Source organism: Pavona decussata, unplaced genomic scaffold (assembly GCF_977016875.1).
Source record: "Pavona decussata unplaced genomic scaffold, jaPavDecu1.1 SCAFFOLD_602, whole genome shotgun sequence".
In the NCBI taxonomy this organism is placed as follows: Eukaryota; Metazoa; Cnidaria; class Anthozoa; order Scleractinia; family Agariciidae; genus Pavona; species Pavona decussata.
Window position 1 is genome coordinate 5,320,294 of NW_028145860.1, and position 18,093 is coordinate 5,338,386.

General features: G+C 38.0%; 1 protein-coding gene across 11 annotated transcripts in view; it reads right to left on the bottom strand.

Annotated features, from left to right (window-relative positions):
* The window catches only part of LOC146449604 (rho guanine nucleotide exchange factor 7-like), a 37,683-nt gene extending 23,863 nt beyond the window's left edge, over positions 1–13,820 (bottom strand). For 4 of the 11 annotated variants that reach the window (XM_085101202.1, XM_085101200.1, XM_085101196.1 and 1 more), the window contains exons 1-16: positions 13,550–13,820; positions 13,346–13,438; positions 13,121–13,205; positions 9,111–9,214; positions 8,862–8,936; positions 8,729–8,767; positions 7,868–7,952; positions 7,116–7,201; positions 6,487–6,537; positions 5,612–5,655; positions 5,283–5,378; positions 4,240–4,294; positions 4,085–4,152; positions 2,984–3,062; positions 1,111–1,170; positions 455–514 (exon numbers count right to left, since the gene is read on the bottom strand). In XM_085101202.1, coding sequence (XP_084957328.1) covers positions 455–514; positions 1,111–1,170; positions 2,984–3,062; positions 4,085–4,152; positions 4,240–4,294; positions 5,283–5,378; positions 5,612–5,655; positions 6,487–6,537; positions 7,116–7,201; positions 7,868–7,952; positions 8,729–8,767; positions 8,862–8,936; positions 9,111–9,214; positions 13,121–13,205; positions 13,346–13,438; positions 13,550–13,714 — 1,245 coding nt within the window. In that variant the 5' untranslated portion in view covers positions 13,715–13,820. Of the gene's footprint in view, positions 1–454; positions 515–1,110; positions 1,171–2,983; positions 3,063–4,084; positions 4,153–4,239; positions 4,295–5,282; positions 5,379–5,611; positions 5,656–6,486; positions 6,538–7,115; positions 7,202–7,867; positions 7,953–8,728; positions 8,768–8,861; positions 8,937–9,110; positions 9,215–12,086; positions 12,849–12,880; positions 13,044–13,120; positions 13,206–13,345; positions 13,439–13,549 lie in introns of those variants that run through there. The other 7 variants (XM_085101199.1, XM_085101193.1, XM_085101191.1 and 4 more) reach the window with 4 other exon arrangements.
* Positions 13,821–18,093: the final 4,273 nt, after the last annotated feature.

Genomic DNA, 18,093 nt, shown 5'->3' on the forward strand with positions numbered 1-18,093 from the left:
TGATTTTTTTTTTTTTTTTTTTTAATGTAAGAAGAAGAGGAGCTTTCATTATACATGTATATATCTTAAAAAATATTTTCAATTTTATATTTATGTTTTATTTTTTTGATAAAGTCCAGGAGCAATAGAGGTGGTGAGTCATTCTGGAGCTTTTTTTTATAAATATAATAACGTAACGTAATTTCTTTGTTGGAACACTCGACACAGAGGAAACACCAAACCAATCTAAAGAGAGCTTCTGAGCAAAATTTTCAGAGGTAATGTTTGTTGGCACACTTAAAGGTTAAAAGAATAAAATCTTATGACACAGCAGTAACAAGGATTGATCCAATTTTCTGCAATATAACAACACAATTAATTCATTAACATCAATCTGTGATACTGAAGCATAATGTATATTTCAGATGTAAATTTTAAAATCAAATAATCCAAATTTTGTTAACACTCCACTCACAGTTAGATTCTGAAACACAGCAATCGCCTTTTTAGTGTCTAATTCATCTACATGTCCTTCCTAGAAAAAAGAGAAGAACATATATATAGAAATTACCATAAAGCCATACAAGTGATTGAGAATTTGACACCTGCAAAATTTTGTTATTTTAAGAGGCCTACTGGAAGATAGGATTAATTTCCTTTCAAAATAACTTCAAGGCAAAACTGATAACACAAATCAACTACTGCCAGAAAATGTAATTTGGCTACAATTCTGAAAAACCTAAGAGAAAAGAAACAAAATTAGAAAACAAGACAACAGCATTGAAATATTATTTCAGTGATAGAATGTCAAAAAAGATTTGCCTTCAGTGCTTTCCTGCCAGTGATTTTCGAGTTTCGTAAAATATTTTTTGAAACACAAAATCCATAAATTAATGTTTTTACACCTCTTCTATTAAAGCAAACTTTGCATGCTAAGCAAAATGATTCTTACTTTTGACCCTGTGGATGTAATTCTTACATGAACTGGACGATCCAACTTAAAACTTCTGAGCAGTGCTTCACTAAGTGCAGTTCAATTTTTCTATGTGGAAATTGAAAAATACATGTTTTCCACTCTGATGCTATTAAAAGGCGCCCAAAGGATTAATTACCTTTATTTTTAGACCATACCTCAAGATGTCTCTCCAGTTCTTTCATATGATTTGGATATTTTCCAAGATGTCTAAAAGGCTGAGAAGCAAAGAAGTAATCTCAGTTTAATTCATGCAGAAATACACCACAATAGTTTGCAATTAATATTAATCAACATGTTATTGAAAATACTGCAATTCAATCATGTTTATATCTTTAACCAAAAATGTAGCAGGAATTGATTAAATGTTTCCTAAACATTAAACATGAAGATCTTGTAGGACATAAAAAAAACACCCTACTTTAGACTTCAATCTACCATGGAATTCTAATCCTAAAAGAGGATTTTAAATTTAACAGGCTGAGAATTTTACAGATGGCCTTTGAGGTTAAAACAACGAGGTTTCTGGTTTTGTTGATTTAAGAAGTTTAAATATAGAAATCAGAATCACAAATTTAATCCGCCAAAACAAAACACTTACAAATAAACATTTAAAACAAAATTGAACATGGAATGATACTGTAAGGCAAAAAAAGTTAACTTAGTGCAAGTTAATGTTCTTTATTTTATTTTAAGACAAGTAAGGGACAAAATAAAATATATAATTTGAATACACAAACACATGTCTACATGCTTGACACTGCTGATTCTGGCAGTATATGGGACACTTGCCCAAACACAAACCTAGTAATTGACCAAGCTTGTTAAAAGATTCCATGTCACAGCTCAACGATTAGAGAACCTGACTGGGGTGCAGAATCCCATGAGTTTGACTCAGAGCCTGGACTCATTGATTATTTCTTTGTATTTCTATCCCAGTATCAAACTGAAACAGCTTACGTTTTGTCAAAATAAAATGATTAGAGAACCTGACTGGGGTGCAGAATCCCATGAGTTTGACTCAGAGCCTGGACTCATTGATTATTTCTTTGTATTTCTATCCCAGTATCAAACTGAAACAGCTTACGTTTTGTCAAAATAAAATGTACTACTTATTGTTTACAAAAAAACCAACTAAGCAAGCAAGGTTCTCTTGGCTGCTTTAAGTAAAGACAAGGAAGTACAATCATTTACTAAAGGGAAGTAGCGATTGGGATGACATGGCCACACCGTAACATGACTAAACATGAAAAACTGATACTTTATAGCTGCACTTCCTGGTGCAAAGATTAACCTATCCAAACAATATGCAACACAGAAAGCTAATGTATAATTCTTGTAATTTTTGTAGAATATCTCTGAAAACCAGATAACTTTTAACTGTTTTAATCCCAAAATTCAAAATTTTATTTACCCTTAAACACTCCTATTGTTACTATTGTTGGCCGTGGAATAATAATATTAAAATGATCCCTCAGGATGTAATATTGATAAAATATTTTCTAACAACTGGCCTTGAATGCCCAGAGGGATGATAACTTTATTAATTACATCCATTTTGAAATCACTGGTGATCCTTGGAATCTGATTGGTCCAAAATGGTGCAATTTATTCCCAAATTGCACCATTTTTTGCTCTAAAGTGCATCGTTTCTTTAGCCCATCAAAATAGAATATTAATATTGACAATGATACTCTGTGATTTCAAAATGGATGTAATTAAGTGGTAATTGAACTTCGTGTAGTGCAATTTTGGTCTGAAATCATACTTGTGATTTCAAATCAAACTCGTGCTGCGCGCTCATTTGATTTTGAAATCACGCGTATGATTTCAGACCAAACTGCTCTCCACTCAGTTCAATTACCAATATTAAGTGGAGAGATTGCAAACTGATAAGTATTGGATCTTGCTAGCTAGCTAGAGGATGGTGGACAAATCTCCGCCATATGATGGCTATTGTTCAAAAAGAGTATGGCTTTACCCCTTTCTATCATGTTCACTAAAAACAAAAATATTATATTTTCAACCTACATTACTGAGGCTTGTTGTGAGCGTTAATATTCCAGGGGCTGGTGCTCCCTTACTTTCAATAAATGTAGACAATTCTTCACTGCAATACAGCAAACAGTAAAACATGTTAAACAGGATATCACTTCAAGCTACTTTATTTGCGTGGGCAATCCTGGAAATATGCCTAGTAAGTGTCTGATTAGAAGGAGAGTCTGTCAATGGAGTGTCTATATGTAGCTGTTTCACGTGTGTTCAACCTCAAGCTCAAGCTCAAAAATATTATCGGTTGCATCTAAGCGTGGACACGAGACAAAAAAAGAGTGTTTTAATAGGGTGCCAGACATGACGTGTTTTGTCGCCAAACATTTGAAGTTTGACAGCTGTTAAGAAAACTGTCGCACCAGATCAGCACATTCCACTCATAAGCTTATTCCATTTTTCTCAACTTGCAGGCATATTACTCGCTCAGAAACAGCACACTTGCCTCCAGAAAGTATTCTTAACATCTAAAAATGCTTGCAAAGAATATTTTCTTGAGCAAAAACAAATCTATCAACAACATCCACCTACTCCAAACTTCGAATGTTTGGTGCCAAAACATGTCATGTTTGCACCCAACTAGAACATGTTTTTCCCTCCTGTGTACACGCTTAGATGTAACTGACAGTATAATAATCATCTATGAACAGAGACGGCATAAAGAGCCAAGCTGTATTTCATTTTGCTGATACCCAGTGAATTACTTAATATCCTGGAAGTTACAAGTGCAGTAGAAACTTACAAGAAGACTTTGTGATCACATGGGGTGATCACACAGGGCGAACAAACTTGTATTAATAATAAGTGTTAGATAAATTATGGTCAACTGGGGGAGTGTAGTCCTGAGAAGGACTGTTGGAAACTCATCTGATGTTCCAACAACTTGAGTGGACATCATCATCACAGGCTTGTCATTAAGGTTGTCAAAACATCAGTTGATGTCACCTCAAACAGTCCTTCTCAGGGCTATACTTACCTTGATGTTCATAATCCACCTTTTTATGTCATGACGCCTGGGTTCAAACCATTTATAAACTTATTATACCTGTATAAACATCAATGCTACTGTCAAATGTTACCAACCTATATTTTGTTAATACTTCAACTGCTCGTGGATGGTTTGCGCAGTACATCATGTACAACTCCTTCATCTGTCGACCCAAATTAAATAACGACAATTAATAATGTCAAACAACGATACAACGAAAAGATCAAAATAAAAAAAGTAGAACATTCACCTGAGGAGCAATCTGTAAATAACTGGCACCCATTCTTTGTTGAGCTAAGGGAAGACTAAAACAAACAAACAAACAAACAAACAAACAGGTTTCAGGGGTTTTTTTGCAACAGTCTGGTTACGTAGATAACTGTCAGAATCTTCAATTTCTACTGTAAAATGTTTCATCTGCAGTGCATATATTGTACATGTTTCATAGACAGTCAATTCTCTCGTAAACGACCACCCTTGGGGCACGAAAAAGTGGTCGGGAAAGACAACAAAATAAGCCTAAAACTAGATTGATTAATTAATTACATAAAAATATTACCTTAACAGCTAAAATTACGCAAATAGAAACTAATCAGTATTTGATTTTTTCACATCTATTCATTCTGCTGACGAAACTTTGTATAACATTTTGGAACAGATCACCATAACAATTCCTGTTTACCCACAGATCTAATTATAGCCATCTTCTCTGTCTATAAACTGTTATTATCTGTCAGCAGTCCAGGGTAGCATCATTAAAAATTGAACTTTTGTCACTTCTGACTAATGATTTACTAACGATCAAATGTGATTATGTTGGGTGGTCACTAACTGGAAACAGAAAACAAAAGAATATGTCAAATTTCTGGCCTAAAAAGTGGTCGCGGTCCCTTAAGAAATTTGAGTGGTGGTCGCTTCAAGAGAGCTCTTGAAACAGTATTTAACTGAGAAACAAAACGGTTGTTTATGAAGTGGTCGCTTACGGGAGGTGGTCGCTTACGAGAAGTGGTCGCCATGAGAGAGTTGACTGTATATTTATATTCATTTGTTCTTCACGGGTATATTATGAACTCAGAGCATGACCATGACTATTTAACTGAACCATTGGGAAATTGATTTAGTTGCATGTAGTTGTTGTAGGTTAAAATGATTCCAACCTAGGTTGTATTTTCCTTTGTTAAGGTTGGGTAATTTACATCTGAAACAAAGGACAATACAAATCAACCTAGGTTAAAATCATTTTAACCTGGGATTCATTTTAACCTACAACACAGTTACTGTAATGTCACTTACTGTGCACATTCATCCATGATGTTAAAGAACATTTGTTGAAACTGAACAATCTCCTCAAAGTTTCCAGCAAGTACTTTCATGTCTTTAGCTGGTAATCTGTAACATGTTATACAAAAAAGATCATGAGAAGACAAGCAGCATCTCCAGGACATCCCAGAACACTATGATGATGAACAGATGATCAAAAGAGTTAACAAGAAAGTAAGCTTATTATTCAAAAGTGCAGCATATTAGAAGGAAAATTACATGCACATCAGTTTGTGATCTAACCCTTAGACAGTGGAACAAGAAAAGCAACCTACATCTACAATCCTTGTTAAAATACTTACACATTTGATGTCTGTAATGGTTTTAAGTAATTTTGTAGTAAAGCCTGTGAAGTTAAATTGTGAGAGAGTTAGACGGATTTCTCTTTGATTTTGAAAAAACGTTTCCTCAAGTGTTTGTCATTTGTTTCATCTGGTAGTAGCTGAAAAGTTCAAACCAAGCCCTTCTCCATTTTTTCATCGGAGGCAAACCTTGCCCACGAAAAGCACTGCTCAAATGACCAATCAGAATGTGGAGAAATGATTGACTTCTACGATAACCAATAATCCTGAAGAAGGGTGGGGGGGGGGGGGGGGCAGGTTGTGTTACTTGGAAAAAAAAAAAAAATAGAGAGATTTCTGGAAAATTCTTCGAAGTGTTTGCTGAACCAACCAAAAGACATGCAAACAGTAGAACCACAATCTTCACGCATTACTTACAACAGTTTAATTTTTGTTCTCAATGCAAACATTACTGAAAGACAGTTGAGTTGAAGTACAATGCCATCATCTTTGTTAACTTTCATTCTATTCACTCATTCTCTAAGGAAGTTTGTGCATTGTTCAAATTAGTAATTTAATAAATTGGTGTTAAAATATTCGATACCTCCAAATGTGAAAGTTGTAAATAAATACTACGCCTTTCAATGACTAAAAACATACGGACTCTGAACTTCAACCACAATTTGCGTGTTTTACTGCTGTCAATCATAATAACGGTGACAACCGGCTGACTGCAAAAACACAGAAACCAACCAAGTGGATCGAAACCCACCAATCACAGTGCACGAACATGACCTTTTGACCTTGCTAAGCTAAACGTTATCGCTTTCTTAGAAGTCCGCTGCAGTGATTGACGGCAGTGAAAAGTGTAAGAGTTGATTGAATCTTAAACTTACCTGCAGCTCACTAACATGAGCTCTTTCAGTGTCCAAAATGTTTTGAACCACCTACAAAATTAATTTTCACATGAGCAGGAAATAAATAACTAAAACAGGGTCTACCAATAATGCATTTATGAAGAGCAGTCCCTGGACTATGTCACAATATTCAGCATTTTCAGATACCACAGTGTCACAGCAGTCTGAAACCCACATTCATGCTCTTGGGTGGGACCTTATATTGACATTATTGCATCTACTAGCTGGATGAATCACACAATTATTATTGGTTATGACTAAGGCAAACTGTACAGCCACCAGACCACTGTTGAACACTTGCAAGGCTTCCACGTTGAACTCTCATTGACAGTATCAAGTATCAATCAATCAAGAGCTAATGCTCGAAATGTCAGCACTCAAATCTCTTTACGGTGGCCAGTTTACCTTTAGTTATCAACTCTGTTGATAAACCAAACACCATCAGGGGGCTCTAACTTTAAGTACTTATAGGATGATCGTAATAATAATGATGATGATGATGATGATGATGATGATGGAGCAACAATCTGGCTAAGTGAGAAACCCCATTATACAAAAAAACCTCATGATATGCAGCTGAAACCCTACAAAAACAAACAAGCACTCACCAAGTTATGGTAGACCCTTGCACTTTCCCTTTTGCTTGATGATAATGAGGAAGGTTGTGGTGTGACTGGTGTTGTGGGTTCAGGACCTAAACAAAGGTTAACATGCACATTAATTTAATCTGTTGAAGATCTTCCATCTAGTGGAAAAAAATACTACACAATGGAAACAAAGGAAAGTGCTAATTTTTATCAAAAGGTTTAAAGTTGCCTCCGACAATCTCATGTTGGTGTTTCCCCTGAGCAAGTAGGTTTAAACTTTCAAGAGGCATACAAAAATAATAATTGTTCTGAATGGGGATACAGTTTAAGGACATTTAACAAAGTTAACAACAAAGCACGCCGGTAATTGATACTGGGCCTGTGTACATGTGGAGGCGTGGTGGTGTAGTGGTTAGCGTGTCAGACTTTCGATCGGACGATCTGAGGGTCGTTGGTTCGAGGCCAGGTTGGTCTCTTCATTGCTGTGTTGTTTCCTTAGACAAGAAACTTTGCTCCACATTGTCTCTCTTCACCCAGGTGTATAAATGGGTACCAGCTACAAATTCCTGGGGGTAACCCTGTGATGGACTAGCAACCCATCCAGGGAGGAGTAGCAATACTCCTTGTTGCTACATGCTACAGAAACCGGGCTAAGCTCCGGCCATGTGGGCCACTTGTTGCTCGTCTATAGTGAATAGACAGACTTCCATTGTATGGCTGGGTTACTGGGATTTGCCAATTATCACTAAAAAACTACTAACAGTAGTACTCACTTGCTGATATTTCTTTAACATAATTGCTAGGAAACCATCCAACCTTGCCATTCAAGGTTCCCTCCCACCATCCCCCATCCACAACCTGTCAAGGTATAAAAATTTAGAAAAATACTTAAGACAAGTCTGTGCAGGCACAGAGGTGTCCACATCACAACCATGTCAGCTTACTTTAGAACAAAAACACGTCAGAGTTTTAGTGGGAGTGAGAGGAGCAGGGATGGCGCAGTGGCGAGAGCACTTGCCTCCCACCATTGTGGTCTGGGTTTGATTCCCTGACTCGACATCATATGTGGGTTGAGTTTGTTGTTGGTTCTCATCCTTGCTCCGAGAGGTTTTTCTCCGGGTACTCCGGTTTTCCCCTCTCCTAAAAAACCGACACTTCTTAATTCTAATTCCAATTCGATTTGGAAAGTATCCCCAACTAGTGCTCTGCGCTAAAGACATCATTTGAATAAAGTGACTTATTTATTTTTTCATTTTTTTTTTTATTATTATTTTATTTTAGTTGAACACTCATCATCTGCCAGAATCCTGATTGGGATGCTATAAACACAGAGCTATGAGAGTTTTGTATGGGGACCTAAATCATCTAACTGGGTGTTGTGCCACATACTGTTCTCCTCTTTTATTTGAAAGGAACTACTACCCAAATAGGCAGTGATAGTAATTTATATTGCATCATATCCTTGAGTAGGGAAACAATTATATTAATAAAAGAAAATTGCAATACTGTATTATGTAATGCGTAAATTTGGATGTAAACAGCCATCTTGTCAGCCCCCTACTGGAGACTTTTAATGATTATGTCATCCAAATAAGGTAACTTTTTTAATGGAAAAAAGTTGTTGAATTTCCCACCTTTGTGACTTCAAGGATCTCTCCTCTCTCAAAGCAAAGCTATGAATCATACAAATAACACAAGTTTGTTTAGTAACAACCCAACAATTTGTGATTTGATGGTTATCTTCATATAACATTGAATGAAGTGTACCTCATCCTCATCTCGTCCGTTGAATGGAAAAGCTGCTTTGACAAGGTGGATTCCACCTCCATAATCTGTCATCTCCTATAGCAATGAAAGACTATTAGTATTTGACACTTTCAAGTGCTGCTCGCTCACAGAGGTAAATCTTGAGTTACTGACTAACTGTAGCTAATTTGAGTCTAAATAAAATCATAAAGTTTGACCATCCAATAAAAGTTACTGTACTGTAAATGGTTATTCTGTAGTAACACTTACAAGATGTTTTGTTTCGTCACCAATTTCTTGTTCTGGGTCCTGTGGTGTTGTGGTATCTGTTGTTACTTCATGGTGTTGAGTAAATTGCTTTCCCAAACCATATCCTGAACAAAATGAAAACAGTAGCGTAAAACGTTTTTGTTTGAAGCTCAGGACATCAATTGTCCTAAAGGCTGATTAAGTTTATCCATGTAAGTTACCTGTCCAGAGTCAAGCAAAAAGCAAGCAAAAGAGAAGCCGATCTTCCTTTCCCTTGTGCTTGCACTTATGCTCAAATCACTAGTATAAACCAAAACTATGCAAGCAAGCATAAAGGTGCCAGATCTACGTACAGTATTTCACCTTTTTGGATATACTGTTAACTTCCAAATATAAAAGCCTCTGGAAAATATTATTCCCACACAAAAAAAAGTCACCCAAATTACTGATGCTAATATCTTTCCAATAATTATTCCTCCCAAATATAAGCCCAAGGGCTGTAAGGGTTAGCTATTTTAAGGTATCATGTAGTGCCAGAAAATATCCATCCACCCCGCCCCACCCCACAGAAAGAATTAGAAACTCCAGGAGGGTTGGGAGGTCTCAAAGGCCAAAAATTCAAAGCAAAGTATGAAGCTAAATTGGAATTTCCAGAGGGGTAGGGAGGGTCTCAGAAAAAATTCCTTCTACAGGGGAGGTATGAGTATTTTCTGGAGCTTACACATTAGCGTTGTGTAATAATTTTTAGCATGAATTTATGAAATTACACACCAGTCATAACTATGATCTATTGTCATATAATGTACACTACACACAAATTGATCTTTGTACACTTTCCTTCAATACTTTTCTGAGTACATCCAAAAAACGGTCTTGATAAACCATACTTTCACATTCGCATTTGCTAAACAAAACATGGTGTCAGAAACATAAAGAACCTACATGGGTGATTCAGAACAAGAACCAGTCACAAGCTGCACTAAAGCTACTTAGTTCTTCCTAATTCAGTGCAGATTGTGGTCACACGGAATACAGCCACCCATGGGACTTGATTTGAAAGGTTGATGCAAAGGTAACATAACTGGAAAGGACATCACCAGCATTGGCAGAATATTACATAACCCAAATGGATAAACAAACGGAAGATTACAAGGTAGTTCTGTTCTTATTTTGCATCGGCCTGGAAGCTGTAAAAACATGTACCATAACTTCAATTTGGCACCAAAAGATAAGTGCAATGTCACATTGATCATAGAAGAATTTGAAAAGTATGCAGTCAACAATGTCAACAAAACCTATGAGAGGTTTATTTTTAACAGTAGGAGCCAACAAGAAGGCGAAAGCTTGGATGCACACATTACACATCTGTGCTATCTTGCAACTTAGGAGTTGATCCATCTGTTCCACCTGTGATCTTAATGTCCAGAGGAATTCACTTTGCACTTGAAGCCAAAGTTAGAATCAGAGTTGGATTATCATGTAAGCCTTGATGCACTTGCACCAGATGAGGCACAATGGCAGCCAGTTCACTTCATCCCAATTCAATGATTTTGCAAAAGGATGGTGATTCGAGCACCGTACTCAAGCCATTATCATCACCAAGCAAAAAGCTGATATGAAAGGCAGAGAAATCTGGGAAAGACTCATACCTTGCACTTCTGGATATGCAAAATATGCCATCTAAAGGATACCATACAAGCCCCACTTAGCCACTATTGGGACAATGCTGTAACACTCTACTGCCCACAACTTTGGACCTGCATCAAGCCCCACAGCATCTTGAAATCAAGAAAAATCAGTGCACTGATCCAACAGCATCAGTACAAGCAAGCAAAGTACTATAGCCATGGTGCTTAGAGTCTGCCTCCTCTGCAAAAAGGCGACACCATTGGAATAAAGCGCCACATAATGGGAAGCAAGGTGTGGCCCAAAGCTGTTGTCAGTGAACAGCTTGACAAACAGTAAAAGGAGTCCCATCGATAAAATTAAGTCAACATAGAGAAGACACAAAGAACAGCCACACACTGAGCCATCAGAACAACCATCTGGTACCAGCCCTAAGGAAGTTGGAAACACACCTGCCATGTCTACGATACCAAAAGCTGTCAACGTTGAGGCAGAACCTGATGTGACCTCCAGTGAACCAGGTGCAGTTGACAGACATACCAAGAAAAACCAAGAAAAACACCAGGGAATCAGCATCGCTGAAGGACTATGTCAGGAAATAATTGAACAATGATTTAATTTTAACAAATATTGGAAAGGACTGCGTCACGAGATAATTGAACATTGATTCAAGGACCTTGATTACTGTCTTGTTTTCAAATGACAATCGTGATTTAACAATTTTGTCATCTTTTTTTTCCATTAGTCTCATAAAAAATAATTGACATGTTTTTTTTTTTAAGAAGAGATGACGTTGCATAATTAGCGCATGTTTATGAAATTGCGCACAAGTCATATGCTCTATCATTATATAAACGTATACACCAACTGATATTTGTATACTTTCCTTTGATAACAGCATTCTGAGTGAATCTTGAAAGAGATCTCAATAAACCAGACTTTGACTTAACATTTGGTTAATGAAACAATCAGTATAGTGTTTCAAGATCACAAAACAAGTTGAAACATAATTCTGTCAAGGACTTCCTTAAGTAATCCTTCCTTAAAAAACAGGGCTTACAATTATTTGAAATTGTACACAAGTGTATATTGAAGATACATGTACTAGTTCTCAAGTTTTTACTTGAATCAGAAATATTCAAATAACAGGTAAGGGAAACCTGGGGAGGGTAACTGAATAACAATAAACAAAATGCTAATGAAAATGAAATAACCCAAAAAATCTGACAACAGACTGGAGCCCTGTTTCCAGATCAGAAATATGTGGTCAGTTTAGAACAAGCAGGTATCTACTTCCTGAAAGGTCCATATATACAATAGATGCAGTCTCCTTCCTATATTACTTCAAAGCAGAAAAAAATTAAAACTTACGAAGTCCTGACTTTATCTTTTGCAACATAGAGATCTTTCTCCCACAGCAAACCACTACACTTAACAATTTTGAATTGTGGACTAAATCTGAAGGGAACATATGGAACTATACCACCGTAAACAAGTGAAAGTCTTCAACAAAGTCAACCTTGGAGCTGAAACTCTTTTGTCGTCTGAATCACAAGTTTCCTTTGAGTTTCAGAGATTTATAATCTGATCAGCTCTCGGACCTTCAGCGAGTCAAAACAAACTCTATGTCCATATACGGAGTGTTTCAATTTTATCAAGGCTGACTTCCTCTTTGAAAAAAATTACAATATGTCATGTGAAGATGAGTATAATGGCGAAACAGCACTGAAGCACATCACAGGAAACCGAATGTTATTGAGTTATGGACTTATGCTTAGAATATCTTCCTTGTAAACAACCTAACCTCCCTAGTCAGGGATTAACAAACGTAAATGACTATTGAAAACGCCACATGAATTATCTTTGCTGTAAACCACGACAAGGTATTGTCGTCCTCCGAACAAAAATAAGTTGTGATACTTATAAAAAGATAATAAGTCTTACTTCTATGGCGCTAAGTGCGAGTGTATAGACAGTCACGCTAGTAAACGAAGTGCATTTGACTTATGTGTGATACTCGGGGGAACGGAGCCATAATTGAACAAGTTTTGCTACATTTCAATCCCCCTTGAAGAACTAGATTTGAGAATGGTTACAACGAATACAAATCAATTCAGTCCACAATTAAACCTAACGAGCGAAATACATCGCTTTGGATCACAAACCATTAGGCTGGGACTCTTCTTGACAAACACTGTTTGCAGATATCGTGGACTTCACTTTCGACGTAGTTTTGCGTTTCATTTGAAAGCAAAATTTCTGTGTCACGACCCACACTTTAGCAGTGTTTTGTTCAATGTGTGCTAAGCACATGACAATCAATCAATGAGGTTGACAGAATCTTTCCCCGATGAACCAAAACCCGGACTAAAGCTCAATTTACAAGTGTCTTAGCGGTAACTTACCAGTAGCGACATTTTCTAAGCAGCTGAGAGTTTGTAGAACGCGAGGAAAACCTTCTTCGCTGTCAAGGTCGGTCGGAGAGAAAATCTACACACACAAAAACATGGCGAACGTTATTACGACTTGTTGAGCGTGCTCAGATGGCACATTAAATTTTAATGTACCAACGCCAATGTTTATATTAAATAATCATAATATAAGGAAATTATTCATGTTTGGTATCAAACCTCGTCGTCTTTTAGCTGTAGTTCTTGGCAGGCGCTCAAAAATGCCCTGATATTGTCAGAGCGTTCTTCTTCTGTGGCAAGTTCTTGGTAGATCTGTGGAACAAGGATCAACAGAGATAACAGAGTGAAGTCAACAGTGCTCATTTACATGACAAAATACCTTAACAGATTTCACTGCTTCTAAATATCCAACCACTGGCTAACCTTATTTATTGTATCTGGCTTCAAAAGATTCACCAAACGACAAAGAATCGATCCGTCTTTCAAAATATCCAACAAAAAACTGTCATTTTCGCAGGCATTTTGCCGCTGTGCCAAAAGACCAAGCTCCACAAACCAGCTCTCGATTTCGCGCGGATCGAGCCGCATTTTCGGCAAATATTTTGCTTGGCTCGCGCTGTTGGCGAGAAGCACACACGAACAGAATAATGTATCTCAGTGTGTGACAGGGTAGTTCGAATTCCTTCGCTCAGAGTTCATAGGGTGTAAACATACCTGCCTAATTCATGCCACCAACAGGAAATTGGCCATCATCATAAATTACTCGCCAATTGAACAACAATGAATCTTCGAAAGTTTTGTTGAGAAAAGTGATTTTAGTCAATTATTCAGCTACAGGGCAGGTTTTGAGAACACTTACCCATTATCTCCAAAGTTTTTCATGTTTTTTTCGCAATCAGAAAAAACAAAACAAACAAACAAGCAAGGCATTTCCAAACCAAACAGTGTTTGACGTTGGGGAAGTTTCACCCACAATTTCCTATTGATGAAAAATGACGACAAACCACTCCTATTGATTGAACAGTACTAGAAGCTTGAAAGTAAGAGTACTGTTAACCCGATCTCCAAGTTACTGAATCTCCAAAATTATCCCAAGACAAACGATACGGTAAAGACAGGTGTGATTTGAAGAGAACGGTTGGGCTGAACGGAGATCGAGGGCAAGTGTTAATGCATTTTGTTTCTACTCCAGACATTTGTAAAAAAGAGAGAAAATAATGGGATATGCGTCGCTAAATTGTTCAATGTCACTTTTTTTTTTCACTACAGACGAAACTTTACACTGTTTACCCTCTCTTGATCACTAAGAACGGCAGATGGTTTTCTTGTCATACACTCTTAGTTGGGCGTGGCCGCAAGTGTGAGACTCGCACCAGAATAAACATCGTGATCAAGCCTCGAGTGAATTAATTTTTCTCTTTCTATGGAACGTCAGAAACGAACTTGAACCGAGGCTTGACTCTATAATTTGTCTTCCTTTGGACTGTTCCAGGCTCCTCACTATATAATGGGATCAAAGGGCGAAAATAAAACGTCGGCATGAATTGGAAATCATATTCCCCTGCCCCATTCTAACTCAGTTAGTTACAGGGTTCTTCCTTCACTTCCTCTCAGTTTGCAGCTTTTGTTTCCATCATCAAGCACGGAACAGGTTACCTCAGTTTTGTGAAGTCACCTAAGACTTCCTTAGTACGCAAACTGAATTTCTTTTGTTTTAATTTTGGAGAAAAATCTCGTTTACTAAAGTACTTTTCGAATTGCTATAGCAGATCAGAGGTAAGATTCCTTGCCCTGTTCGCGGCTGAAGGTTCCTTAAAGGCTAATTAACCAAGCCGATTAGTGGGTTTAATGGAAACCGTTCGATGGCATGAGCCAATTTACACATTGTAATTTGTCGGCCGCAGGTTTCTTTTTACCGGTTGGTGCAGCGCCAACTGAATCGGCCATATTCAACTAATCTGTAGCACCAGCTGTAAGAACTGACACGTGTTTATAAATCGGGCAGATTATCGTCTGCTCACTCACTTCTTGCTGTCAAATAAGACCAAGACGCCCGATTAACCGGTTACGTCTAAATTATGCTAAATTAGCCTCAAGATTCTTTAAAAAATAAAAACGAAAAACGATCAAGCAGAGTTGCCTTTTAAAAATAAAGAAACATCATATTATAAAGGATACAGTAAGTAAAAAACCTGCTTACATTGTTTGCCAGGTTTGTTCCTCTTTCTAGTACAAGCTGTTGCTTGAAGAAAATAAAGTTTTAACTTTTGAGCCTGTGGATGAAATCGAGATAATTCAAAATACTTACGTAGTGCGTTACTATGGTACGGCTTGTTTCCGTATGGCCGTTCACTTCAGAGCATGGCGGCTGTGGAGGTTGTGTGGAGGTATAAAAAGGAAACTTCTGAGCACAGACGTTCGTGAGCCACGGACGGCAACCAGAAGTTGAATTTTATCCTTTTTGGGGCGCTTTGACGCCATCACGTTTGTAACATCAAGATCAAGCCACGGACGTCCAACAAGAGCTTTTCCCGTCCGTTGTGAGAAGCAAAACTGAAACGCGCCAAAAAAGGAAACATTCGACTTCCGGTTATCGTCCGTGGCTCACGAACGTCTGTGCCTTAGCTCCCTAATAAAAAAAAAGCCCGCCACCCCCTTGAGCCGCTCGCAGTTGTTTAATGCCGGGGGCGATAGGCAGGGAGCTGAACTAATGGGGGGCCCCCGTGTAGAGCCATAATTGCAGCAGAATTTTTTTCAACCTTATTTAAAAGAGGGTAGCATCTAGTAACGTCCTAAAAGTTCCCCAAATTTCCAGTGGAACATCTCAAAATTTGGAATTTAAGATTTTGAGTATTTACCACAGGGTACCCAAGACTTGAAAATTGACAAAAATGTAATAAAATAATAAAACATGGAGCATTGCAATGTCTTTAAGACAAAAATGGTAAAATAAGTGTCACAATTGCATAATTGTTACTAATGGCCAATAAAATATGGAGCAAGAGCACGACTTTTACCAGGTTGGAGAAATGGTATCCGGCAGTAAAGGCTTATTAACTTTTTCTTCCTTCATCTTCAGGTAAAATCTACAAAATGTGAGAGCACTATATTTGAAAACTTGTCCTCAGGAAGATCTGTAATACGGTTGGAACAAACTCTAATGCAGTGTTGACTGAAGACATTTCCGCACTTTCTAGGAAGTTCTTAGTGGAAAAGTCACCATAATTTCACGTTTGACCAATTTAGCAGCTGCCTCGACTATCCGCAAGTCTTCTTCTTTAAGATCATCACACCTTGGTTGAACATAAAATTCATGTACGATTGACACCACTGTATGTTTAAATGTAACCACGTTACGGCCTTTTCTTGGTGCTGGTGATCGCAATTTTTCCGGCACTGTGTCAACTGGTCGTCCTTGTGTCTTGCATCGCTTGGCGTCATTATCCAAGTCAGCACTGCACTGCTTCAGTATGTTCTTGCCTGTTCGAAAGTTGATGTTACACGTTTGTTGGTAGACAGCATCTGCAGCGTGAAAATCCCAAAGGTATTCAAGGCGACCTAATACAGTTTGCGACCAATCATCATTTCTTTCTCTACACGTTTTCAACATTGTTTCTTAGAATTCCATCGCTCGTACGCGAATAACATCAAACCCCTTCCTTTTCCCTTTGTATTTACAGATTGATCACGGAAAAAGTAATGTTCACTAGAATTAAATTTTAGCTCTGTTGAGTGGCATCTTACAGTGTCCTTAGATACCCCATCATCTGGTGTAGAACTCAGTTTTTTTAGGCCTAATAAGATCAAGACGGCATTTCCGATGAACTTTACGGCCAGGCTCAGCGCCAAGTAAACTGTTTGCTTGATTAATGGTATCACATCCCTTCTCGGGAACACCCCTTGTTATTTTGCTTGCCGATAAACTTGCCACCAGGTGTCGGCAAACCATCCAGTTTTATACCGAAACGACTCGAGATACCCATTGGTTAACAGATTTTAAGAAATATCTGTTTTACCATGCAAATCGGGTCGTATCTGAGGTCACGTGCTGGCCACGCCTCAAACTGAATTATGAGGACTGTATGAAACACATTCTTCTTAACCTTTCGGCTGTATTCAGTTTCACGCGGGATCTGGTATGGTATGAGATCTGTTATAAGAGCACGGGTTCTTTATTCAGGCGGGAGATCACGAGGTGGATCAGTACAAAAAGTGCCATAATACTGTTCCATAACTTCACAGCCCTTTCATTAATAATCTGCTGGATTGGTTTACAAGCCTTCTCCTTATCTTTTCACGTTCTCTTTTGGAGACTGGGTTATCTAAAAAAAAAAAGAAAGCCAGAAACGTTTATATATTGCTTTTTCGGTGACTCGCCAGAGACTGACGAGCAGTCGAGCCAGTTTCTTGCGATTCGCTCTTTGTGTTCTTCTTCTTCATAAATCGGGCGACGAATATCAAAATGGGGGGGGGGGGGGGGGGAAGGGGGGTACCTTATATCGTCCGACATCCGTCATCTGATTTTGTACTACTTAACGATGTTTGTCCAAGAGCCGAGCCAAACTATAAAGTTCTTTTAGTAGCACAGGTCCCTCAAGCTCAAGAGGGGAAGCATTGTGTTACAACTGAATGGAATTATTTGTAGCTTTTTTTGTTGTTGTTGTTGTCACACAACACCACCAGATGCTAAAAGGCAAGAGTCACGATTGTTTAAAAACTCTTATCCTGAACTTGGGTCGCCTGTGATAGTAGAGAACCAATCATAACACGGATTGCATATGTCCCCAGGGGGTTGTCTTATATGAGAAGAGGGTATCCTGGGGACTGATGGTGGGGTTGTAGCTAAATATAAGCACACACTTGCCCATGTCCCTAGGGGTTATCCTAATAAAAAAAAAAAAGATAATCCCTGGGGGGTGATGGTGGGGTTACAGCTAAACAACATGAGAACACACAAGCACGCTAAC